The 26,903-nt window shown below is 40.5% G+C and overlaps 1 protein-coding gene across 1 annotated transcript in view; it reads left to right on the top strand.

Annotated features, from left to right (window-relative positions):
- Nucleotides 1-12,702: 12,702 nt before the first annotated feature.
- VEGFD (vascular endothelial growth factor D) overlaps nt 12,703-26,903 on the top strand; it is a 28,598-nt gene continuing 14,397 nt past the window's right edge. Inside the window, exon 1 of the mRNA XM_082337619.1 lies at nt 12,703-12,828. Within this exon, the coding sequence (XP_082193745.1) occupies nt 12,739-12,828 (90 nt within the window). The 5' untranslated portion in view covers nt 12,703-12,738. The remainder of the gene's footprint in view (nt 12,829-26,903) is intronic.

The following is a 26,903-nucleotide window of genomic DNA, read 5'->3' as shown; positions in this document are numbered from 1 at the left end:
CATCTACCCACATATTTAGAACAGCTATTTTCAGTGAGACCCTGTGAACTGTACTGTTAGTTAGCATTCTTGGCCCAGGTTAGCAATGGAAAATATTTCTTATCTGATTTGGCTGTATTTATAAGTGAAATACATGTAAAATGTATTTTATCTTTTGAAACTTTTTTGATTTACGAAAAATAACAGGGTTCGTAATGTATCAGGAAAATTGCCTGTGAACATGTATGTAATTGTCTTTGATGCTACTCTGCAACTCTTTTGTAAGCATTTTATGTATAAAGAGCAACACATTTTACATATATAATGTAGGCTTATATAGCTAGCTTTCTGCAGTATTATAAACAGGCATAAATGTCTGGGGATATAATCAAAGCTCTGTCATTCAACCATGAAGCCAGCAGCTGACAGATCAGCAACAGGCCATAGGAGCTACATTTATATGTATATAAAATTTGAAATGATCTTTCATATCACAATATTGCTGTTTCCATCCATCCTTTAGAAGAGTGAGGAGAGGAAAAATGATCCCATATAAAGTCAGAAGTTTAGTATTTCGGCAAACTGGTACTAGTGATATGTAAATCAGAATTCTCAGAAAGGACCCAAGAAAATAAATTCTCCAGGAACTATATGTGTCCTTTATTAAAAGGGCACTGTTGATACATCCAAATTGCAGATTACTTCATATAAAATCCTATATGTCACTTTGGAAAATGGTATTCAAGGTTTAAATGAAGACAGAGTGACAGTGAGGACCTTGTGGGACAGTTCTGTGCAGGCAATGAAACGTATGTCATAAGAATGTAAGGTCTTATTTGAATGGGACTATCCACTTTTTACAGGCTCCTCTCCTTTATATAATTTTCTCCTGCATTTTAAAATACGTACTAGAGTATTTCAGCCATTTCTTATCCATAGTCCATGCAACAACAAAAGATTTTGGGCCATCCTTCATATCCAGAAAAGGCTGGCTGCACAGATCTAACTTGAAAGTGGAGGGAAAATGGCCTTCTTTCATGGTAGAAACATTTTGGGGCAACACTAAGAAAGAGTGAATCTGAATGTATTCAAGAAAAAAATTCTTATAAGGATTTTAAACTGATTTTAAGAGAAACATAAATATTTCTGAGCAAAATAATTTTCAGTGGTGTTTAGAAAGAATATACAATTGGGTTCCTATAATTTCTTTTCATACTTAAATGCCTGTTTTATTCAAAGGTCCTGATGATGCTAAGCAAAAATTAGAACTTCACCATCCAGTGTATTGACTGATGGTGCCTGTTCAGTTTGAGAACAAGGTAGCTCTGCCCTAATAATTGCAGCCTGAAGGACACTTCTTGATAAGACTTAAGATGAGAGCTGTTGTCACTGTTGCCATAAGCCATACCTGTGGGCTCATCACCTTGCTCACAGCTCCCCACAGACTTCAAAATATAAATTTACAAACATACGCTCAGAATTTTAGATCAGAAAGTTCCTAAATATTCCATAATGCTTGTGCTTTTATTAATTGGTCAAATTTTTCTTAATTTTCATTAATTCATTTTTCATCGATCCCTCAACCTCTGCATTAATTGTGAAGATGGAATTGGAAAGGGGACCTTTCCATTGACGTCAGCAGGAACAGAGTTTCACCTGGGCTGATCATTCCTTTTGCAATTCTAAAAAATTAATTATCCCAGAATAAAGTTATTCTTTTTCCCAAAATAGGACAATAAGACAACAATAATAGGTCTGTAGTTACACTTAACATGTTAACTATTCTCCAGATGAGTTTGTCTTGTGTATTGCCTACTTTTCCAGCCTTGGGGATCATCTGTGAGACTGCAGTGGGGAGTCTCTCTTTGGGGAAGCAAAGTAGACACCGTAAGTCACTATGAGTCTTGATGAATTTACATCATGGTGGGATCCTCTCATCCTCTGTCCGTCTCATCTGATCTTTTGCTGTGTTCTGCTTCCTCTTGTGCTCTTTCTTGTATTCAGAACAATGGTGGGTGGGGTTGTATGCATGCCAGAGAAATATTCTTAACATGGAGTCCAGCTTGGCAGAAAGATTCATAAGTAATTATCTGTTGAAATGTGTTTACTGTATTTGCTTTGGTCCCCCAATAGCAGAAGACAATTAAAACCAGGGAAGTCAAGGTTGCTTGCATCAAAGGTCATAGCAGATGCAGATCTGCACAAAACATTCCTAATAGCATACATTTTCTCAGCCTCAGGTAGTCACTTGGACTATTTTATAACATCGAATAAAAGAGGGACAGACCCTCTTCCTGAGGTCAAGAGACTTATATTCAAATTGCTTCAGGCAAACCTGTCAGGCTAGTATTTATGAGCAGGCTGGCTGAATCTGGGCTATGCAGAATTTGGCCAGGCATCTCCTCTAAGCTCCATGTGATGTTCCTGTGGCTTTAAGTCATAATTATCCCCTTTTATGACTTTTTAAACATCATTATCCTTAATGACTTAATCATTAGATCATAATTATGTATGTAGCATGCCTTGGAGCATGGCAGGAAGACACTTGTGAATGTTTGAAGATGCAAAGCCTGCCTGAAGACTATCGTAAAGCTCTGGGTGAGGCGAATCAGGGAATCCCCTTGCTACAGTCTTGCTCGTTGATAAAGAGAACTCTGGAATGAACTATTGCCAGAACTACACCTGGGTGTTGCCTTGGAGTGAGCTAACCAGGGTGGTGCAAAACAGGGCCAGGGAGCAATGTAACCATGAATTAGGGTGGAGGAGCAGAGATCCAATACTCAAAACTCTCTGTCTGTCTCTTTTATATTTAAAAATCTAGAGGTATCCTCAGTTCCCAGTTAATACTGAAAAAAATGGATTAGAACCTGCTCATTGGGTTAAAAAACCTGTTTCTTAGTGTCTTTTATGGAGCATTGGTAATTATGTTTTGAAAACCTGAAAATATTTTACTACATCTCCAGCTCTTTAAGATTTGGTACCTCTCAGATAAGGACTGATCTTATTCCTGAAGAGCTTTCTGTCAAAGTAAAGGCATCACAAGAGCAAGAGTTGAAGATTTAGGTACAGATCATGTATTTTTTTGCAGTGTTTCAAAACTTGTTGCAAATTTGATATTATTTTAACTACTGTTTTCTAACCTGTCACAGCAGTGATAGATTCCCAGAAGTTTTTTAGCTAATTAAGGCTTAATTTCCTTTAGACTCATGTCTGCCTGTTTTCTTTGCTTTTTTTTATTTCTTACTTTTAATAAGTAAATGCTATTTCGGAATCTAAACAGTGTTCACTTTTTATATTAGAAATTCTTCTATCAAATTTCTCCACTGCATTTAAAGAAAGATTAACCTAGCAGTTGATGATACAAAGTTAAGAATATCATTATTTTACTTGGTTCTTGTCTTCTTTCTTTTCTTTTAAACAGCATAGATTTGCTTGCCGTTCTCTAACTGCCCTCCTGGGCCTAGAGGGTTTTGTAATGAATAGCCAGGCCAAAAGGCAGTGCTAGAGGCTTAAGTTCATGGTGTATTCATCAAATATCACCAACAGAGTAATTTCCAGATGGATGAGGAGGTCTCTCAGAGCTGTCGTGACATTATAAAATTCTCTGTGTAAAACCTTATGGTTTATATGACCAAGTGAACTCTTCTACTCTACAACACCATGACTGCTGGGTGATACATCAGGCTTTCTCTGTTATCTGAACACAGTCACAGAATCTTTCACTTGGGAGCAGATGTGGGGAACAGCAGGCAGTGGTCTAATCCATAAAAACATAGGTTTGCATTGGATGTGAGACCAGCAGGCTCAGAGATGAATGAATGCCAGGGCACTCTCTGAGCTGCTTCAGGACTCCTCCTGTCCTTTGAGAAGCCTTGATGGCACCTGGTCTTCTGAACCCTGATGTCTGCAGTGGATGGGCATTAGAGATAAGCAGATCATTTCACATAGGTGACTGACCAGATGATGATGGCTCTGCAGTGCTCATTTGATCTTGGCATGCAGGCAGACAGATCTGGAGTAGCACTATCAACTTGGGGATGAAAACTCTTTACAAAAGCCAGTTGGCCAGGCCATCTTCTCTTTTGTTTTCAATAGGAAATGCAGGGTGAGGTTGACAAACTGTGTTTATGTTTATACATTATTGATAGCAATAGGATGTAATAGAGACAGGAAACAGGGGGAAAGAGAAGTGCTTTTGTGTTTTAAGTGTGAAAAAATCATCCTATTAGAGCTAGAGATGAACTTTGTGATATACATACTTTACAGTACACATTTACTTCTCTAAACATCCTCAAGAGAGAGATCATTAATTCTCCCCTGCTGATGTCAGGGAGCTGATTTACCCTTTGTTGTCCTAGTGTTTGTGAATGTTAAAGCAGTGAAACCAAATGTAAATAATAAACATTTCATCCCCAAACTTTAAGTTGCACCAGATGGGTTTTATTTTCAGATTACTGAGCTGTTACTCTAAAATGTCCTCAAATAGGTATTAAGTCCTGAAATTAACTTTCCAAGTTCTGCTGTCATTGTAAACCACTGTGTGCATACTCTCAGGGTGTTCACTGCAAGGTCAATTATGCTGAACCTTGTACTTGTTCTCCGACCATCTGTTCTATATGCATATATTGCTCCAAGGATGTTGCTTCAGGGTGCTGCAGAAGTAAGCAGGGAAATCACGTGTAGAAAATAAATGTATAAACCCCTCTATTGTCACCCTCTTGCTGTCATACCTCCCACAATGTGGTCTCAGTTTACCTAGAACTTGTATCAAAATTTGCTCCCTCTGAACCTCTTCGCTTCTACTTCTCTCCCTGTTTTCTCTGATCTCTTAGTTGCCTTTATTTGTGAAAATGTCTGTATGGGGAGTGGGAGTCTCCGTTCGGGAGAAATGCTGGGTGAAGGTAGTTGTTCCAAGGAATTTTTACTGCTGAAAGTTTCTGCAAAAAGCTGCTTTGTTTTCAATGAAGGCAGCGAGAGACAGGGAGGGTGAACACAGGTATCTTTAAGCTATCTTGTGTTTCTGGCTTGGCCTTGGAGTTCCTTGCTGGCCTTGAGGGGCAGGATGTTTTCACAGTATACTCTGGCCATACCCACTGGGTCAAGAGTCTGGGACCTGGGCAAAGAAATTGTTCCCAGGGGGTTGTTTCTGCTTATTTCAAGGCCTCATCTCCCTGACAGGACATCAGAGCTAGGAAGCAAGAAACATCTGAGCCCTGGGACTCGGCCAGGTGCTTGAACTTGATGTATTCTGTATTACTTTTAACTAAGAACGTTTTTGAGTAGACTGGATATGATCAAAATGTCCAGAAAAAAGGCCAAAGGCTACTTTACGTTTTAGGTAAATACATTTGGTTGTGAGACTAGTTTTTTCTGTCATCCTGTTATGACAGACTAAGTCATGCCTACAGTTCCACCAACTGCTTATGTTGGTGAAGCCTGGTGTCTGAAGTGCAAAGATGAAACTAATCTTGCATGTTCCACTTGTATCACAAAGTCTGCCTACCTCAAAGAAGTGTTGCAATGAGTTGGGTGAAGCTCTCCAGGAGCACTTGAAGGCAATCCTGTGGTAAGGACTGCTTCAGAAAATATCCTTGCATGAATTCAGCTTTAACTGACCAGGCCTGTAACATGTATTTGCTCTTTGACCTCTGAGAATGCAACTGTCACTAGACTAAATGAATATTTTTTTATCTAACAGATGTTTTATGATGCTATTTTCATCATTATAAGGCTGTGTCAGATCTCCCTGATGTCTTGTAGCTGCTCTGCTGCCACCATACACCCTACAGCTACTTGAATTATACTGCTGCAGGACTCTACAGTACTGGATAAGAAAAAAGGAAATGTTTAAAGTACAGGCTGTGTTGTTGCTTTTTCATGTGGAAATATCTAACATCTTGTTCTGACTGAAGAGTAATTGCCAGCTGGTGCTACCTTGTCCATTGCAGCAGGAGTACACAAGTGTGTACAGCAGGAACAGATAAGGCTCTTTAACTTGCTCAAGACATTACCAGAGACTGCAAGCTTAAGGATGTTGGTATCATCTGCAGTCATGTATTCCTCTTGAGAAATTCTAGGCTTGATGTGCGTAATACAACAAACCAAATTCAGTTACACAAGTTGGTGCAAGCTGCCCACACCCTTAAGTCACAGGGTAATTTAGCAACAGTGCCACGTGTGCTGGAGCAAATGAGAACCTATTATCTTCTTCTTTACAAGCGCCCACGAGTTCATCTGTTTTGATTGCAACCCATTCAGGATTCAGCAGTCTGGATACTCACTGTGCTTTGCAGTTACACCTCCCTTTCTTACTGTACAGTAGCAGAGGATGAAGTGTCAGACTGAATGTAGACATTGAAGTGTTGATGTTGAATCCATCCTCTTGGTATCTGCTTCCTTCCTTGGCTTTGTGAGCTGTTTCGGACATCTGACTTGAACTGGTAGTGATCCTCAGATGTACTTCAACACCAGCCAGCCAGTGTTTCGCAGGCAGTCTGGAGGCAAGGCCCTTGCTACAATAAGAGGTGTGAAGGATGGCATCTGCTCCCTGGGCAGAGCTCCTCCTCTCCCTCCTCCTCTCTCTCCTTCTTCTCCTCTCCTCTCCCTCCCCCCTTTTTTCTTTCCCTTTCTTCTCCTTAACTGTGAGACCTCTTTTATCCTTCTGTTCAGCTTGCCTAATTTCTCTGTAGAAAGAAGCAAGGACTAGAAAGAAGCAAGGACTTATAAAAGTCACAGGCGAAATAAAGGCTTGTGAATGCTATTACATGCCTCTGTAATTAAAGTTTGATTATCGTTCCAGTTGTGCCCTCATTAGTGGTTATGTAAACACAGATGGATGTGAAGACAAGCAGACACAGAGCTCCCATTATTGTAGATAAATATGAATTACGGGAATCCAGAGAGAGGTCTTTCTCTCTGGATCAGGGGACGTGTAGGTTAGGCTCCTTAGAAGTTGGAGTTAGTTACACAAACAGATGCAAAGGAAGCACTGAAACCAAGGAAACACCAATTTTTTCACACTTGGGCTAGCTAAAGCTGTTGCTCAGCACAACAGCCATCCCCACAGTGGCTTTCCATCTTTCCAGGCATTAGGTATTACAAATGTGAACTAGAGAAGGGTAACAAGGCAGCTGTGCTCTTCATGAGGTTAGGGCAGAGCCTTTCAAAGACAGAGCAATTCGAAGGTGTGTTCATCACTCAAAAGTTCAACCAAAAATCTTTGTTTGTGATTTTTATCTGCCTTTTGCTGACTGTGCTCCTCCTGCTGCATGCCGTTAACAACAGCATCCCTCCTCTGAGCAGGGCCACAGCGTGGCATGGCTGAGAACTGAACCGGTGGATATTGTGGTTCGTATTTGCTAAAGTTAAGAGTATGCCTGCCCTTCAGCCAAGGATGTGTTTGTAGCTTGTGTAGACACTCCCTAGTGAACTTTAAGCTAGCTAGATGGGGTATGGATAGCAGTTTAGCCACTGCAGCCTGGAGTGCAGTAGAGGCACAGCATCCAGCTGGGTTGTTCTGCTTCTCAGGCAGGTTTTTCAGCCTGCACTGAGCTCTAGGTTTGCTGCAGCAAGTAGACAGTTAGGCTATCTAATTTAAGGGTAGCTAAAGTGTAACCTTATGAGATGAAGCAGCGTTCTGGCTGGCGTGAGGGCTGGCTCTGGAGGTGGATGGTTGGTATTGCCCCCATCGCTCCACTAGCACGGCTTCGGCAGAGTCTTGTCATGCTCTGAATCTGAGACTCTGCAGATTGGATTTTGCATATTTTTCTAAATTTTACCAATCCAGCTTAGCACTTAGTGTCATGTTTCAAGCATTCTGCTATTTGATAGAAATTTCTGATGCCAGTAGCCGTTACACTAAACATTGCTTTATTTAAAAAAAATGTTTAATTTAATAATTACTTGGTAATTAATTTAATAATGTGTACTGAGTGACCTCTAATTGCCATATAATTGCTGTGTCATGAATGTCTTATTAAATCTAAGTTAGATTTTTGTTTGCAATATTTGAGATAATTGACCCAATTTTTCTTTTTCTATGTCATTTTCAAGAAAACAAAAGTTCCTCTGTGTGTGGATTACTTAGAGAGAATGTACAGATCTGCTCATAGAATCGTCTTACAAATACTTAATGACCTTCATTAGGAATTACATTATTTCCCTGAACATTGCGCCATGCTGAAACTTGAAATGGTGTTGAGTTCTCAAGTGAGAAGTATCTGGTGAAATAATACCTTATTTGAAGTAAAGGCAATGAAATGCCTTTATTGATCTCCAGTTTTAACTTTGCAATCTGAGACTGATCAATTTAATTGGGGTTTATTTAGGGCATATCTTCACAAACCTTCTGTGATTTGAGTAGTCCTATTGATTTATGGCTTACTCTTGTGTTAAAAGGCCTGAAATATCTTCCTTTTGTGTTTTGTTACTTTTCTCCAAATGAAGATGGTTTTTGTTTGAGATGTTTCCCTTTTAGTTTTGTCTGGCAAATAGTGACACTAGTCTGGACCTATCTGTGGGTGTAAGTTATTTTCAGATAGACGAAGGAATTTACTGTCTCACCTGAAAGAATTTCAGCTTGAAGAATATGAGTTGCTCAGCATTGTCAAGAAATTCTTCTGTTCCTTGGGTGTGTATGCATGCAAGAAATGTGTAAGCTAAATATGGTGCTATTTTTTCAGTTCTAGTCATCTGTACTGGCCTTTTTTCTCTTTGCTGTGAAGCCCAAGTATAGAACCTGCAATGCACCATGGTAAGCAGTTCTGGTAAATAAGCTGCACTTGGTCTGCGTATTCTATCTTAAAAATTAGTGGAAAGTACAAAGAAACTATGATTAGTCTCTTCTTAGGAATATCTGCCAATATCTGTTGGGAATATCTGTTCTGAGTCTTTTACATGTTCCCTTCCATCACAAAAACAGAGTATGGGAATCAGTGAATCAGAGTTTCTGTGCAATGTATGTGAGACTGTTACTTTGGAATAAAGACTCATAAGCTTAAAATATTATTGAATGAATTATACATAATGTTTGCAGATAAATAAATTTAAACTTCTTTTCATCCGTATTGTTCATCCATTTGAGACATCAGTGTTGATCAATATTTGAAAGAGACTTAACTAAACTGAATTTTTAAGCACTTGCGAAGAACTGACTCATTGCCACAATATTAATCTATTAGCTGCTCACCCAAAGGTGACATAAATGTTTGAATTCTCAGTTCATTACACAGTATTTAGCCTTGTTGATGTCAATGAAGCTGCTTATTAAGCTACAAAAGTAGAGTCATTGAATTAGTCATGTAAATTTTATTTAAGTACTTTTTTATACAGTGCCATGTTTTAAAAGAAATACAAATCCGAGCCGCGCACAGAACTGAGCAGGTGGCTCTACAATAGCGAACTGAGATAAAACAAGAAACTAGAATGTTAGTATTGTAACTTGTGTTCATATATTAAATGAAAACATAGGGCATAGTCCTAGGAGGTGTCTGGTCAGACAGCAAGACTCTTCACTGCTGTTGCAGGCAGCCTGCAATATAATCTCAACTTACTTCTGAGTTTTGAGCTTCAATGCAAAAGTATTTAGATTGTTCTCAGGGCAGTAGTAGGCAGGAAAAATGGTAAGAAAGCTGTGTGAGGAGCAGGGCTGAGATGGTGCTGGAGGAAGCACTAATTCATATCCTGAACTGGAGAAGAGAGGCAAAAGCAATAGGGAAAGGGATGGGGACAGTGGTGCAGATGGTGAAAACACTATTATTTCCCAAAAACCAATGACCAGAGTTGCTCTGCTGTCCTATCAACTGATTTCTCTTGCTTTGCCTTTGCTTTCACTAACAACCTTGAGCTAGATTTAAAGTCCTCTGCAGTTAACAAAAGGGTTTTTTCTTTCTTTGCTAGTCTTTATGCCAGAGTCCTAAGGGAGAGACTAGGTATTTTTTGTCTTCTGCCTGTAGCATCTAACTTGCTCTTGTAAATGAGTTTGATCCAGTGCCTGCTGGTCAGTTCAGTCTTCCTGCCAAAAAGCCTGCTGAAGCCAGAGGTCGGTGGACTTTTCTGATGAACGGTTTGCTTTGAGAAAGATGCAAGTTTGGTCTTTCCAAATGTATTTGTAATTCAGAGTTGAATTTGGCAAGTAACTGTGATGAACTAAAACACACACAAAATATTATTGAGCTGTTTCCCTCCAGCATTTGCAAAACAAGCAGCCTTGATTTTCTAGTGCTAGATTGCTAAGAGTCCCAGAAGTACAGTTTGTGGGTCTTGCAAGGGCAGAAAGGCAATCACCACCCTCACCGTGAGGCTGAGGATGTGAGACCCCTTGGGTTTGAATCGCTTTTTTCTTGATTTAGAGCAGAGACCAGAGATATGCTCTTGTTCTCAGAAACGTGCCTTCCTTGCTGATTTGCAGAACATACCACCACAGATGCTTTTCACTCTCCCTGCTGAAGCTGTTTTGCTTCGTGCAAGCAGTTAAACACTCGCTGGGGTGGCAGGAGAAATTCCATAGCTGGTGTTTAAAAACCTCAGTGCTGCTTCTGGGCTTTCCCTTGCTTCTGCCAACTTATGAAGTAGAGAGGTGATGCCTGTGAGAATGACAGATGTGGTCTGGCTGACGGCCGGAGGGAAGGCTTGCTCCAGGTGCCTGGTCAGGCTGGTGAAATTTTGCATCCCTGAACTGTGCTGGAGACGGGCTGTAGAAGTATCCCACTCACCAGGCATGAGGGCATGAGGGCATGTATCGCTTCTTGCCTGTTTTGTGAATCTGGGTCTGTGTTTCAAATAATGATCCCCTTAAATGAGAGACGTTAATTGCCAAGCACTCCCTCCAGTTAATTACAGGTCAATAGAAAGTTATTATCATGCAATCCTGAGAGTATAGTGGTTATTTTTTGTTTGGTCCCTTAGCTGAAGCAGTGCATCCGAGGCTGCAGAGTATTCATTTAGTTTAGCAGGCTCTCAGTTCCTGTAAGGAGATGGATATTACTATCAGAAGGGAAATGGAGACATTAAATGACGTGAAGGTGACTGCACATAAGCATTAGATAATATATTAATTTAAAATGATGAATGAAATAGTTAAAGTATTTTAATGGTAAACTACAGTACAGACACAGAATGTCCCTTGTAGCGTGGGGCCTGTGAAACTGTGTGAATATTGCTGGCAGCCTGGGTGCGGGGAAGGTACGAAGGGGAGAAGCAGGTACCTAGAGAAGAGGAGCTTTTTCACACCCAATTCAAAGAGGTGAGGCTCCTGCTATCCTTGCACGAAACAATGTGGGCTAGGTGGGGGAGGAAGCCACCAGCTAGAAAAAAGGGGGAATTTCACAAAACAAGTGGCAAAAGACAAAGCTAAACAATAATACATTTATGTATAAGTTTTTAAAACCTAATGGTTCTGTTAACTGACAACAGCTGGAAAGACTGGATTCAAATAATTTTCTCTCCAATGTCCGTTTGTGATGAATACTTAGGAAGAAATTATGCAAGCTAATGATAGTTACAGAAGTGTGACTTGTATTTAAGAGAGCTACTGCTTGGATGTCAGAGGTAGGAAGCCAGTGCTCTGAAATATTAGGTACATGACTGTTTTATGTTAAAAACTGTGGAGTCTGATTCTGCAAACCCTAAGACATATGAGAGTGGAACTACTCTCCTGAACACAATATATTATATGAGTACAGCAATATAGATTTAACATGCATAAATATCAGAGCCTTTGTCTGTGTTATAATTTTACATGTTAGATCTCCATTTTGGTTTTAAACTGTGGGAATATACTGAGGAAATGCATGCACATCTCAGGGCAGAAATAATGATTGTGTTTTGCTGCAATAAAAATAGATTTTTTCCTTTTATATCTGCAGCTTCACAAGTTTTCATTAAAAAAATCAAAATCTTTTTTGTTTTTAACCTTGCTTTTTAAAATCTATTTAGCAAACCCTATGCCACATAAGATAGAATACATTAAAGAAAGTCAGTCTTTCTCTTTTCTTTTCCCTCCCTCTCTTTTTTTTTTTAAAAGAATTAACTTAAAATATGTGTGCTGTGTAAGAACGTGTGCTGAAGTTTCATGTTTCAGGTAATCTTCTTTAAAATAATGGGAGTCTAGATTGCATCAGTTAGTTTAAAAACTGCTATGCTATTGGTAGGGACAAAATGGGATTAGAGCCAAAATTTGACTGTGTTACTGCCAAAGTCTGTATCAGATTTAAGACACATGCTTCTGCAAGCTTCCATGAAGGTTGTGAAAAAAGTTTTAATACAGAGTTGGATTACAGCTCTCGAGCTCAAAACATTGGCCATTACACTACCATCTTAAAAGGCTGCTGTAACACAGAGCACAGAATAGAGCAGATTTCTTACATTTTCTGGACCACAGATGGATTTTGAATGCCTCTTTGTGCCTTGATGGAAGATATATTAACTTCAGTAACTGGAATCCATACCTGATCACTTGCGAGCGTGTATGTGTGTGTATACATACAGATATATATCTATTTAAACCCTTATCATGATTTTCTTTCAAGTGTATCTAAAATCTACTCAAAGAAATGACATTCTCTAGAGGAGCTTACAATTGTTTTGAGCAGTAAAGAGCCAGATATTTACTCTCGTATATTGGAATCCTTTGTGAGTTTATAAGAGATATTCTGGAAGCTTTTCTTTTCTGTATTGCTGATAGAGAAATGCATTTGGAAATAGACGCCGCTAGCTGTATGACGACGACTGCGTAGTAACCTGTGGATTTTAAACATCAGAATGTACAAACCGTGGGCAACTGTGAATATTTTCATAGTTTCTCTTCTACATCTGCTGCAAGGATCTGACTATGAGAATGGATCTGTGAAGGTAAGTGATCTTTATTTACTGTCATTCTTAATAACCCAAATTGCCAGAATTACATACATTTCATGTGCAAGGTGCTGGTCTTTTTGCTGGTTTGGTGCTTGGGTTTTTTTTTGTGATGATTTAGTTAAACAGATGTTTAGCAGCCATAGAGGAAAGAGAATCCATAAAGAATTTAAATCCATATTTGCTGTTTAATATTTTATGTCTTTTTACTAGTTATTTTTAAGTACTTGTTGTATACTTTGTTCTTAAGTTAAACTCTTAGTGTCAGTCATGCAAAATACAAGCAAAATCTAAACAAAAAATGCAAGTCAGAGCATTTAGAATATTTGTTAAATACACTTTTTTCCCAGGTATTTATAATTGCAGGAATTAGTATCCTTGTATTGAAAATTTTCCTCTAAAAACACGTGTTCATCAGTTGTTCACTTGTTTACCAGAAATCAGAGGAATGTTTTTCTTTTGTTTTATTACAAGATGTTGTCCAGGACTTTAAAATAAGCAGCAACTAGTAATAATAGAGCACATTGCAGGGGAATTAACCTTTCTTCTGAATATAATGCATGCAACAAAATTTAAGCTGAAGCCTCACCTTGAGAGTAGGATTTTTCAGATCTGACTTTCTGAGACAATGTGAGAACATCCAGGACAACCATTTAGAAAAATCAGAACAAAAACTGGAACAAGTTTCTACATGTGCAGTATGTCCAAAAATGATTAATTCAGTGTGTGGTCCAGAACAAATTATTTGTTTTTCACTAACAGAGCAAACAAGCTAATACTTTTGTTTTCAGCTCAGAAAACCTCCCGCTTGCAAGAGATGACCACACACTAGTCTGCGAACTGCACTGCATGCTGACCTGTGTTTTAGAAAAGAAATGCTAAGTTGTGTGCTTAATTGCAGACTGCTGTTGCCAGCACAAGAAGTTAGCAGTGGTGAGCGATGTGTGCCTCAGGATGACTAATGACTAACTCCTTTGCCTGCTCACCATTCACAAGCTTTTAATTTACAACCTCAACAACCAGTTCTTTGAAGGCATTAGGACCAGAGTAATCAGTCTTGTATACATTACCTTTATGCACTGCATGACAAATCACTGGTTTCTTACATGTACGAATCACTTTATTTAAACCAGAAAGCGCTTTCTAATATAGAATACTAATCATTGCATAATTGGCAGTGATGATAATTCTGTCCTCATGTGGGACACAAGTTTATTAGTAAACCACTAGTTAGTCCTTTAATTAAATTTTGAAACCATATCCACTTTGCCTAGAATAAATGCAAGAGCTCTTCTTGCTAATTTAAACTGGTTTATAGTTTATTCACTGTGATAGGATTTTCCATCCAACATATGTATATCTGTAATTGTTTTCAGTGAAATTTGGATACTACTCTCAAGCAACCAGCTTAGCCACAGGGTACAGTATATAATAAAAAATCACTGTTAGTTTCTAAGACTATCCTGAAGGTATTGTGTAGAACACACTAAAAAGGGCTGTGTTTGACAGGTACTGGCTGCTGATTGCCACAAGGAAAAGACTGGTTTTCCACTTGTTCCCGCTTTTTCTGTGTAGACAGAGATTTTTGGCTAAGCTGATGATTATTTTTCTTTTAATGTTTTACACAGTATGTTAGATTTCTGGGTTGTGTTAGCATGTATGATCTGTGGGTTTTTGTGTGTGTGCATATGTGGATATACCCCACAAAATGTCCATCATGTTACAGTGTTCAATGGTACACAGGTATGGCAGGTGAATGCAATACATCATTTCTGTGTTTTGCAAATTCAATCTGAGGTGCAATTGGTAAAAACAGGCATTGGTCTTGGAGGTTTTTATGTTTGGGTGGATTTTTGCAGAGATAGCAGTAGATATATCTGGGCCAGCAAAGGTTCCTCAGGTGTCAAGCTTCACAACAGTGATCCACAGCAGGGAAACGCCAGACATTTGCAAAGATGAGATTGCCAGAAAATGTTTTTGCACGGTTAAAGAAGGAGCTTCATCCTCTACTGTGGTCAAGCCATTTTGACAGAGAAAGCAAAAAATTATTAAAATCATTTTGAGGCAGACATCTGGTGTGGAAAGTTTCAGCCTGAACATCTAACATCTGGCAGTGTTATAAACAACTGGAAAACAGTCTCATGATGGGAAGCGGTGGGCAGCCTCAGACTGGGACAGCGCAGCCGCGCAGGTGTCAGGCAGGGCTCCTTAGCTGAACTCACGTCAAGGCTGGCAGCAAGCCCTCTGCCTCGCATGCCAGTTGCTTGGTTCAGGGTGCCAGCCTGACATACAAAGTCCTCATTGAACAATTAGATTACCACATGGGTTTTCGGAAGACTGAGCATTATTGTTTTGTCCTGACCGTCTCTTACATTTTGGAACCGCTCAGCTAGGGAACTGCAAACTTTGCTGTCTCTTTTCCTGTCTCTCCCCGCCCCCATTTTTCCTCTCCTAGAGCAATGACAGACATAGGCTACTTTTTCCAGAATTTTAAAATTAGATGCAAAGAGCTATGTCCTATATTCATCAGAGCCGAGGTAATTTTTTTGCCAAGAAAAGCCAATGATCTGTCAGAGCTGCTCCTGCCTTCCAACACTAAAACTGCCTCTCTAATGAGGTTGCAAGGTCTTGATGTCTGAGAATTTGAGTCTCATTGCTCCCTGCCCTATTCTGCCCCTTACGTTATTAATGAAGTGTTAGAGGGAAGGCAAGAGAAAGGGACAACTGGTAATGCCCAAGTTATAACAGACTCACAGTTTTTTCTTGTTGTAGAGGTCTTCTCCCCATGGTGAACCCTCCTTTGGTTCATTAAAGAGAAACCCACAGCTGGTAGGCCCAAAGAGTATCATTGAACTAGAAATCTGCTTTCTGATGAGAAGACCGAGGTGTTAGTTATGCTTAGCCCTGGAGGTAAACATGGCTGCTCTCTGTTACATGCACTCCTTTTCCACAGCTAAACCTTTTTTACTTCTGTAGTAAACATTGATACAGCCTGGAGTGGTCATTTTTGCCTTAACAGTTCTTAGATTCAACAATCTCGTATTGCCACTGTGAGCTGGACAGAGGTGGAAGCCACTTTCCGAACACAGCTGGTGCATAGTCCCTGGCTGCTGGTGAATGTGAAACAGCACTTCACCATGATCCTCGGTCCCCAGACCACCTAAATGGAGAATGCTTTGCCCCTGGGAAGGCATGGAAATACTGGAGAGCCGTCACACCATGAGCAGAAGGAATCGGGAAGCTCTTTGCATCTCTCCCTTCCTAGAGCCAGCTGCAGTCTCTCTGTACAACCAAAACAGACAGAGCTCTGCAAAGAAACCTAAGCAGCAGAGCTGGACGTAAGCTTTTGTCTCTGTAATTATGACTGACACTGTTTTTCAGATAGATCTACACAGCTGTCTGATAACTGCTTGCAAATGTTGCTCAGTTTCTAGAAAAGAGAGATTCGAAGACATCTTCTGTCTCGTGGGTTATCTTCCTCAAAGGCAACTCCTGGAAGTACAGCAAACTGTTCAACAGCTAGAAAAAGCAACTATAAAGGTTGTTGGAAACAATTTCTCTGTTTAAACTAGGCTTTTCATCCTCACATCCAGCTTCCTTTCAAAGTTAGCAAACTCTTTTAAACAAAGATTAGGAAATTGTGGTTTTCAGAAGTGTTTTATTATCCCAGCTTTGTCACTGCTGCTTTTGATTCTCTGTGATTACCATCTCTGATAGGCACGATGAGCCAAAAACATGTGAAAATGTACTTGCTGCATTCCTGCAGAAATGATCGTCTGTGCTTTTCCTTCAGGAGTGGAAAGCTGTCAAGGAGGCTGTGAGGAAAGCCAGTTTGTTCTGACTTATCTGCTACTGCCTTGACAAGGTACAGCGAAGGATAAGAGAACAATTCTGTATTGTTGCCATGCCACACGGCATCCGTCCTTGGCTCTTATCAATTTGGAAAGGAAACTACTAACACACTGCTACTTTATCAAGAGCAGTTCTCGCTCGTGAGAAATAGCAAAAAAATCTCTCCCAGCTGCTGTTCCAGTACAGTCCATCTCAGTGAGGACTGTAATGTCTGAGTATAGAGCAGAGCTCTGAAAAGTACAGCAGGCTGTTCAGATTAATCAGATGCAGCATTTGAGAAATTCATTCTATTAGTCAGCTGTTTGAAATGAAGACAGCGCTAATTAAACTTTGACATCAGTCGTGGCTCACATCTGAAACTCTGTGAAGCCAAGGAGAGGCAGGAAGGCAGGTTCAGAGGGCAGTGGAGCAACTTGCTGTTGATTTGTGGTCACAAGGCAACCACAACAAGCAATCCACTCAGGCTCAGTGAACGTTGCTTGTCTCTGTTTTCTGCAGCCTACTTGTGCTTTCTCCCTCACAGGCATTTGCGTTGTTTCTAACCACTGATGTGGTGATATTAATGCAGGCTCCCACAGGAAGCAAACAGAGAAAGAGTCTGCTTGAAAATGGAAAAAAAAAAAAACAAACAACAAACTGGCGCAAACTCTGGCTTGTGAGACCTCTGCCGTTGTCTCTGCAAATATTTTTCTGATCACTACTGTCTGTATTCCAGACTAGATCTGAGTAAGGTTTACTTGTGTCTTTTCTCCTCTGGACACCATATTGGTATTTGGGAAAAATAAATAAGGTACAGTTGTTATAGGTGATAACTCATTTATTCTTATTCCCATTAAAAACCTTGTACAGTAGTTTTTACAGTTATCACTAAATGACTGGGATCCGTGTTTCTTTTAGACCTTTCTCTCAGGGCATGTAAGTCCAGTTACAAAACCAGCCATTGCTGTTTCTTGGGCTTGGCTTTGAGATGTAGTCCCAACATGACTGTATTGCTCAGCTTTGCTGGAGGGAAAAAGTGACCCGAGATATTTTGCTGCAGGGAAGTAAATCTGATATGATACCTTTCCTACAGAAACCCTTATTCCTTAGAAATTCCTTATTCCTCCCACTATGTGCCAGTCCCTTATCTACTTCTCTGCCTGCTCCCTACCTCCCCAGCATGTTTTGCAAATCTTCATAATTCTCATTGGGATTTGAGGGATGGAGACAAAATGCTATGTGCCCCCACTACAGCTGCAGAGACCCCATTTGCCCATGGGAAGACGAAGCAGAATTTGCTCTTTTTTGGATGTCCTTGTGAAAGAACTATACATGGGCTTCTGTATCAATGAATAGCAGAACAATTGAGCAGGGTATTTTAGTTTGCTTGCATTAAGAAAAATTGCTTCCTGAAGGACATCTGTGTATTTTTTCTATTTTCCCCCCAAATGTGAATTAAAGCGTGCGACCACTCAGTCAGTGGTAGAACGCCATCTAGGGTCCTTGTCACCTCAGCAGAGTCATACTGAGTACAAGAGATGTGCAGCTGAACACATGGGATTTGGCAATCCAATGTGGGTGCCACAGGGGTTTGGAAAGGGGTGACTGCTCTCCTTATTACCAGGATGTCAGGATGGCTTTGCCTGAGCCATGCTTTCGGATGGAAAGCACGCTGGGTTAGTTTTGAGAATTCATTGTCACCGACTGCAGCGTGGTCACTATTTGCGTGCAGCTGGGGAGGGAATTCTATTTGAGTCGGGTTGAATTGCAAAAAAGTTGCATCATGTTACTGTATCATATGTCACCTTGCATGTAGAGAATGTGCCATACAAACAGGCAAAACTTTTCACTTTAATTATCAATGTGACTCAGAAACCACATCAGGATACTTTCTTGATCTGCTAGGGAAATATTACTTAAGAAAAATCACAATTCCAGGAACATGTGTGCATGTGATTGGGGTAACATAAGTTCATTCGGTATTGGCAATGTCTTCGCTTTGTGAAGTGACATTTTGAAAGCCGGCCGTCCAATTGGCTAGTCACACTTCCAAAACATTCATTAAAGTGTCTTGGGGCAAACCCAGAAACCAATGAAAGTACTAACTAAGGGAACCTTCATCACATTAAAAAATATTTTCAAGTATTAAAAGAATACATAGTCATCTGATTTCATTCAGGTCTCTTACTGAGCCATTCCGAAATCACTGTCCAAACCACAGCAACTTCCAAAGAAGGGACAAATATCAAAAGAAAGTGACCACAGTCTGGACATGCTCTTTGTAAACACATATAATATGCTATTTTTGACATTTGTACCCTGTCACAGCATTAGACTGGCACCTAACATTATGTATGAGGAAGTAAATGCTCTGTAATGTTTCTAGCTGTCCTCTGTACTGGCCATCATGGCTGCCGGAACAGATTGCAGCAGTGCAAGACGATATGAACAAGCATACAAGTAGAGGCTCAGAAAACGTATTGTAAGACTCCCAAAGCTGTCAGTAGCATTTGGGATATATCAGTGAGTTACCACCCTGGACATTTATGACAATCCATCTGTGTCCTTTCACTGACCAAGCAAATATACTTTGCGTCATCACCATAGGAGGGACCTAAAGGTAAACTCTCAATGTAGGTGAGTAGGCTTGAACAGGAAGAAACTCCATACCATAGTAGACCTACTCTTTTCTTCCATCTGCCCATCCGGCTTTTCCATCATTGGTGACAAAATGATGCACAGTGAATGCTGTTACCTTCAAAATCACACTTCAGCTGTTGTGAGGATGTTTCCCACGAGAGCCAAAAGACCTGGCTGTGGCAAGAAATATTTGTTTCATGAGAGTTGTAACTGATTCTCAAAATATTTGCTGGCTGGAAAAAAAAAACCTCCCTCATTTTGGTGTAAAGATCTAGTTGGCTAAAAGTATATAGTTGTGAGAGTTATTCTGATAAAATATGATCACTCTCTGATTGCTTTGGACATGAAAAAGAATATGAAATATTCTGAGATTTATGTTTTTACAAAATCATGTACAATTCTGATGTTTTGAGTTCTTTGCTTTGAATATTTTGGTTCATTCAAATGAAGAACACAGCAACCAAAATGTCTTGTCTCTGAGGATTTTGATAATGTAAGCATGCTACTAAAGTGCCAGAAGTCTGATTTGTTTGCTGTAGCACCACAGAAGATCTATTCTAGTTCAAAAGGCCATTCAAAATATAAAACAGCTGTTCTCTTGAAGCCATAGGGTAGCTAATATGATTTACTTGCGAAAACGTATCATCTTCAGCTAAAGTAGAAGCTGTTTTATTACCACCTTGACCACTAACTTTAGGAAACAGGTAATTAAGTCTCCTGTCTTCACTGGAAGTAAAGCTAGAGCCCAAGGAGACAGACTCCCAAGGACGGGAGTCTGGAGGGAACTTTTTACCACACTGAACATCAGAGGTGGAGCGGTCTAGAAGTTGCTTCTCCTCCAGCTTTGGGTCTTGGTCAGATGATGTACTGGCAAGGTTTTAGCAAAAGAGGCCCTCAAACATCACATCTGTATCAGTGAGAAATGTGACAGTCTCAGATAAACGTCTCCCTGTCAGCCCCCTGCCCCCTCCGCAGGCACAGCAGGAGTAGTGGTCTGGGCTTCACAGCCAGGTGATGCATGTCTGACACATGCATATTTTTGCTGGTGAGAGTTACTTGATGACCTTAAAGGTCTTTTCCAACCTAAACGATTCTGTGATTCTATGATTCTATACGGAGTCTGCCTTCCATGCAGTTGCAGAAAATGCTGTAGTAGTGGGCACAGCTGAAAATATTAGCAGGCAAATCAAGGCATCAATTTTGTGAGGGGGCTTTGGAAAACAAAAAGTGTTGCCCTGGTACTTCGCTTCTGAGCCCCAAAATCCCAACTTCTTTGACTATCATATGTCTGATGCAACCCTAGGGTTTCTCAACTGTAACGTTAATTTTACTAATTTTATATTTGGGGAAAGAATGTTGAGGCCATTTTCAACCTCTTAAAGAAGAAATTCAGCCCAGTTGCATGTTTTTTGCTGTATACTTGGATAATACAGTTGTATGCTTTCAATACAGTTCTCACTGGAGAAAGCACCCTTCTAAAAAAGCGACAGCTGGAAATCTGCCCCATAGGACCTAAACTTTTCCCCACCATAAGCAACATGTCCTTCCAGGTTATTAAGGATGTAACTGTGATGATCAAGTGAATATTCAGTCTGGATAAGGCAGTGCACTAAGAGAGCCTAAACTTTTTTCTAAGTATTAGAACAGATTTGAGTATTCGTTTAGTCACCATTTGAAGGTGGAATGAAGTACTGCATGCTCCTGAAACTTCATCCATGCTTCTGATAATGATGGCAAAGCCTGTAATAGTCACTGAAAAATCCCATAACAAGCCCATCTGCTTCAGAGAATAATATTAGTAGGAAGTCAAAACATCTCATTGTTTTGTCTCTCTGTTATAATTAAAATAGCTTATTTGTGCATTAATAATGCATAGATAATCATGCTTCCAAAGGGGATACAATCAGGGATGGGACTTCATATATCAGAAGTTCACAGCTGACAGAGAATCAAAATTCTGATTTTATTGGAGCTGTTGAAAAGTAGATGTTCTTCTCTCCTCAGAAATGAAATACAATGGTGATGATAATAGTGCGAACTAGTATGTGTCAGACATGTGGTAGAGTTAGACGCCTCATGCTAGATGTTTACAGCGTGATGCAGTTGCTTGTTGATAAGGCAGTAAGTCACTCCTGCAAGCCTGATGTTTTGAAGCTGCAGAAGATTCTCTCACTATTTTATTACCCATTATGCAACACCCCAAGGATAAAAGACGCTGTATTATAGACAATATTTGTTATGATAAAATTTGGCAATGGTCGAGCCCCTGCTATCTCAAAATCATGGCTCATCAGTCAGAGCAATATCTTTTGTGTTTCCTTGGTACTCTTTTTAGATGAATGCCTTTGTATTCTCTTGTCTTTTACTTTGGTTGTAGACACCAGGTTAGGGATCGTCTCTTTATTTTGTGTTTGTACTTGACCCTATACTCCTAGGAGCCACAATACTGCTAAAAATACTAATGATGAAAATCCTCAAAAGGAGTTCCTCTTACTGCAGAGACTCCACACAAGCTTGTCATCCTCACCAGGAAAACGGTCAAACAAGAGACCTTCAGACACCACGTAGATCTTTGTGTTGGCCTCACAATGTCAGGAGCTGCCTTGTTTTCCTACCAAGAGAGAACAAGACTTTTCCACAGGAACTCCCTTGCAGTTCCCTGGCCACATCAGCTCACAGTCTGTCCGCTGCGAGCCACAGCAGGGCTGGGCAACTACCCCATGGCTTTGGGGCTGGGAATGAAGTGCTTTCTTCTGTCCAGGCAGCTGCCAGTGCTGGCCTGCAGCCAGTCCCAGGTCCTTCAGAGCCTGGTGCAGCTGCGCTTCCTGGTTATTTGTATTTGTGCACCTGAGAAAAATTGACTGCTGTCCCTCATACATTGCTTGTGCTTTGGACAAGGAGAGGGGATTTCATCTCATTTGACTGCTCTCAGTTGAGTGGCATTCAGGTCACCTAACTACAGCTGAGCTAGTGACCTGCCGACTCTTCCTTCAGCATCAATGGAGAGAAAGAGGCAGTTTGGAAGCACAGTTTATCCAACAGACTTTAGAATCAGGTGAACATGCACCCAATGGACCTATTTTTCTCTATTAACTATAGTAGGAGTCTCAGATAAGTAGTTCATATTCCGTCAGGTGAATGACCCATAGGATCAGATTTTTTTTTTATTTTTAATGATTGTGGGGTAGCAGGGAGCTGTAGGTACTTTATCTCTGCAAGATGAGCCCGTAACTATGATCAGCTCATACACTGTTATTAAAACACCTTGGGGAATGCATCACGGAAGAAAAGAAGGTTATTTTCAGGTGTAGCATATATAGCAGCAAAGTTCCTTGGTATTTTCATGTGGCAATGAATCATCTGCCTAGTATTTAAACTGGTTTGAGTCTAGTTCTGAGAATAGCCTTTGGGCAGCACTGGAACTGGAGTTCAACTTCTGGTCGCGTCAAGTCTTTGTCTTCTACATGACTTCTCTTGAACTGAATGCAGCTGCTACTGCTGCATTAAGCACACAACACTCACGTAAAGTTCAAAATGTCCTCACATGCTGCCAGTACTCTTTGTTGATGTCCAAGTGCCCTCACTTTGTGATGAAACTTCACCCCCCAGAATGGTTAATTTTGAAAGATTTAGTCTGAACTTAGCTTAAACCTGTTTGGCCATGTTTGTGATACGATGGCATTACGAGAATCATCACTGTGTTATGCAGCTACAATCTGCTTTCCCTGGCAAGATAAAGCTGTTACCTTCTTTTTATTGCTTAACCGCTGAGAGGATGGATCATAAAACAGTGCAAGGTTATTGAGAGGTTCCTTAATCATTTGTCCTGGCCCCAGACGCAGTGATAATGTTGAAGATTTCCATTGGCGTTTATGCAGCTCTTGCCACAATAGTATCTGTGACCCTAACTCAGAAAAACATTCCTTTTCAGAAGAGCTCTTACATGTGTTTAGCTTTAAGCAGAGGTTTATGTCCCACTGTGGATAAGGACTGCAAGGCTGGGGCTTAAGGAAAGTAGTCATCTGTGTAAGATTTCAGGATGTATTTCCTGGGTCTGTGGGTGTGCTTGAGTACAGAGTGAAATGCAAGCAGGACTTTCCTCAGATTGAGCAAAGTACGGATTTCAATCAACCTTTATTTTTGCCTTCTCATGCACACAAAATATAATTCACCATGCATCTGTTTTCTTAAATAATAATACTGATAGTTACTGATGGCCTCGAAAAGAATCAGTTTTGGGTGCTAGGCATGTGTTTGTGCTATAGGTCGTCAAATAAATTTAGGACTTTAGTGGGCCTTTCTTTTACTATTGTATTCTACGCATCTTTCCTCCATTGTTCAAAATACCTCCAGGATATCCTGAAACACAGCATTAATGCAAAGACCATCTGTGTCAGGCTGGAAATGTGGTTCTGCTGACTCACTCAGACATCAGTTTGAAAAGAGTCGGGTACTTTTTCTTAGGCAAGAAACCTAGGAGCTTGTCAAGGACAGAGAAAAAGTGCGAACTGCTGAGCTGCAGCACCTGATAGATTGTCAATACTAATTCTCAAGACAGGGCCCAGTTTGAACAGCACAGACTATGTGTGGGATTGTGCATCTGTATGACATGATGCATAAGCCAAATATTTGACTAGCATAAATCAACAGGGTAATGAACTCAGTGTCTGATTTAAGCCAGCGTCCAAGGTGGGAAAGGCCACTGAATATACCACTGCTTTTTCTCTTGTTCCTTTCCAATGCTAACTAGTTTTAGGGTTTTTCTGGCATCTGAGATTGCTAGGAAGAAGACAGATAGGCCATTAGGGGTTTTTCTGGAAGGACAAAAGTTGTAATTATCCAAAAATCACAATGCTAACCCACCTTATCATTTCCTGATGTCAATGATGTTGCTCATAGCCCAAATAGAGGAAAACAGATATTCCTCTCTGAGTTGAAGAATAGTTTTGGAATATATGAGAAGTCAGTGTTATGAAAAACATACAACTTCATTTAAATATGAATCTGATTTTAATCTCTGGGTATGGGATCCACTCTTAGATGAGATACTTAGAAAAATTATATTAAGAGCAGCAGTAAGCTGAAGAGATAAGAATGAACTACTTAAACCTACTACTTTGACATGTGTTATTGATGAGTTCTGTGCAAACATTTCTTGTAGGCAATAGCATGATGTATTTTGTTGACTACAGGGTGTACATTTATGGGTACTGAAAGTTTAGGACATTTGGAGCTTTCCAGTGATATGGCTCCTCCACAGGTAATTTGTTCATTTTGGGAGCCTGTAAAGGACATTGCCCTGGCCCTTTGCCAATGGCTTCTTCTCTACTTTCTTTCCCTCTCAAGCCTTAATGTATATTTTAAGCTTTCTGGGGCCAGAGGTCATCATTTTGCTACCTATGTGAACCACACCAAGTGCAGTGAATTCCTGCTCCACATCTAGGTTGCAGCCCTTACAACCAACATCTACCACAGTGGTGATGGCTCATCCCAGCTGACTACTAAAATCTGGGACAACCTAAGCGAAGTGGACTGAGGGCATGGCAGGGAGAAAAATGGATGTTCCTTTGTATCAGGGGGCTGAGCAGCTCAGCCTGAGGTAGGTCTCATTAGACTCCCACCTGGCAGAACATGGGGAAAGGAGTAGAAATAAGCAACATAAAAGCACAGTGGGATCCAAGCAGTACAAGATGATGAGAGCAGAGTGGAGAATGGGAGGCGAACCTGGAAGGAAGGACTGTAGTTACCAGAAAAAGCCCAAAAAAGGGAGGTAGGACTATCTGAAAAGTGGGAAATAGCACGTGCAGATGACTACAGTCAGGACAAAGAGACAGACGGCGGCTCTGTTCCTCTTGCTCTTTGTGAGAAGCTGGATCTCCAAAAAATGTCAGTGGAGGTTTGACCTCTCTATTCATCTCCCTGCTCTGTGGCTGAGTGGGGAGCTCCTCTCCTGTTCAAATGCTGATTTTAACTGCTGTCCACTCGATATCATTGTGAGAGGGGATAAAGTCCTTGATCATCACATGAGGGGTAGATTTGGTATGCTGTTGAACCTAACACCTTCCTCCAATTTCACATTTTGAAACATTTATTCATCTTTCTGTGCAAAGCTGCACTGTTCTAAGTGGAGCTTTTCAGTCAGCCAGAGTATGTTTCTATATATCTAAACAGGGCTTGAATTTAAACTGCCGTACATGACAGAAGTCTCCATATCTGTGTGGTGCTAGCAGCCCTACTGCACATCATCTACGGTATTATTCGAGCCTGTAAGAGGTTCTGTGTTTTCATTTGATGCTGTCCTTTTCAAAATAGGATTACCAGAAATGAATGCTTCGGAAAGATTTCGCGACCACACGCTATTCAGTGCTGCTGTCCCGCAGCACGAGAGTTCCCAACTGAAGCAGTTCAGTCTGTGGTGTTCAAGGCCGTAGGGCTGTGCCCAGCTGGTGGGGCTGATGCATTTTCCACCTTCTTTTCATTTTTTAAGCTTTTAGTTTTGGATACTTTTAAGTTGTGGATAGCTGCCTCTATGGTCAAAGTGTATAAGGATGAGGGATGTCCTTCTAGATGCGGAACATTGCTAGATGTGATATTGTAGTAGTCTCAAAGGAGTCAAAACAAACACATAAGGCACTATTCACTGTTCCTGTTTTGGCGCTTAGGTAGATTGGAACAAAATTAGGTGCTTCTCTTCAGATGTTTTATACCCCAGATAGCTGCAGTGAGATTTGTTTCACCAAAGATCCACCACACAAAAACCTCTTGTGATCCAGTCAGCCTGGGCTTGCTGGGCAGCCAGCAGGAAAACTTTCAAGGCAATTTCAAATGAAACATGCTCTAAAAGTGTCTATATTTCTCTGTCTTGGCTATAGAGGGAGCTGAGAGTGACTAACTCTCAGACAAAATAGATGTCCACACTGTAAAAACCACAACTATCTGGGATTCAGCCCTGCCTTAAAATCCAGCAGTACCTTCTGCTCACCATCTTGCCTAGTGTCAGCAGTGCTCAGAGGGAGAGTCTGCACTTTATTTCAATGCTGCTGTTGTTACGGGAAAGGGCATTAGGAAATTTACTGGATAGGGATTCCTGGGAAGAAGTTATAAAATCAGCTGTAAAATCTGTTCCCTCCAGTAAGAAGTCAAATACAAGAAGAAGGAAGACAATTATTCTGCCATTGTGCTGGTAGGCAACTGGTGATCCCATCAAACTGCAGAGCTTGGATAGGTGTTAGGAAACATGAAGAGGGTAGAGACAACAGATTCACTTCAGGGTCGAATAGCCCAGGCAACATTGAGCAGGGCTGGAGTTGACAAAGCAGCAATAAGTCGGTTCCAAGGGCTCTGTGTGAGTTTTGGATAATCACGGTTTAGTTAATTAGGCTACATTTCTGATGACTGCATAGGGAATTCTGTCATGAGCACTGCTCCTTCCATTTCCTTTGACTGTACTCCTTCAGTTTCCAATATATGAAAAACTGTAAGAGAAGGAACAACCTGCACACTTAGGCAGGCTTTGTCAACAGCACTATGATGCATCAATATCAGAGGCACATTTTTTTAATTGCCACATTTGAAATCCTATTGGAGATGCATTTTTCGGC

The sequence above is a fragment of the Platalea leucorodia genome (genome assembly GCF_965183815.1).
Source record: "Platalea leucorodia genome assembly, chromosome: 2".
Classification (NCBI taxonomy): domain Eukaryota; kingdom Metazoa; phylum Chordata; class Aves; order Pelecaniformes; family Threskiornithidae; genus Platalea; species Platalea leucorodia.
The sequence above is the reverse complement of the archived record's forward strand: the minus strand, read 5'-3'. Positions and strand labels throughout refer to the sequence as shown.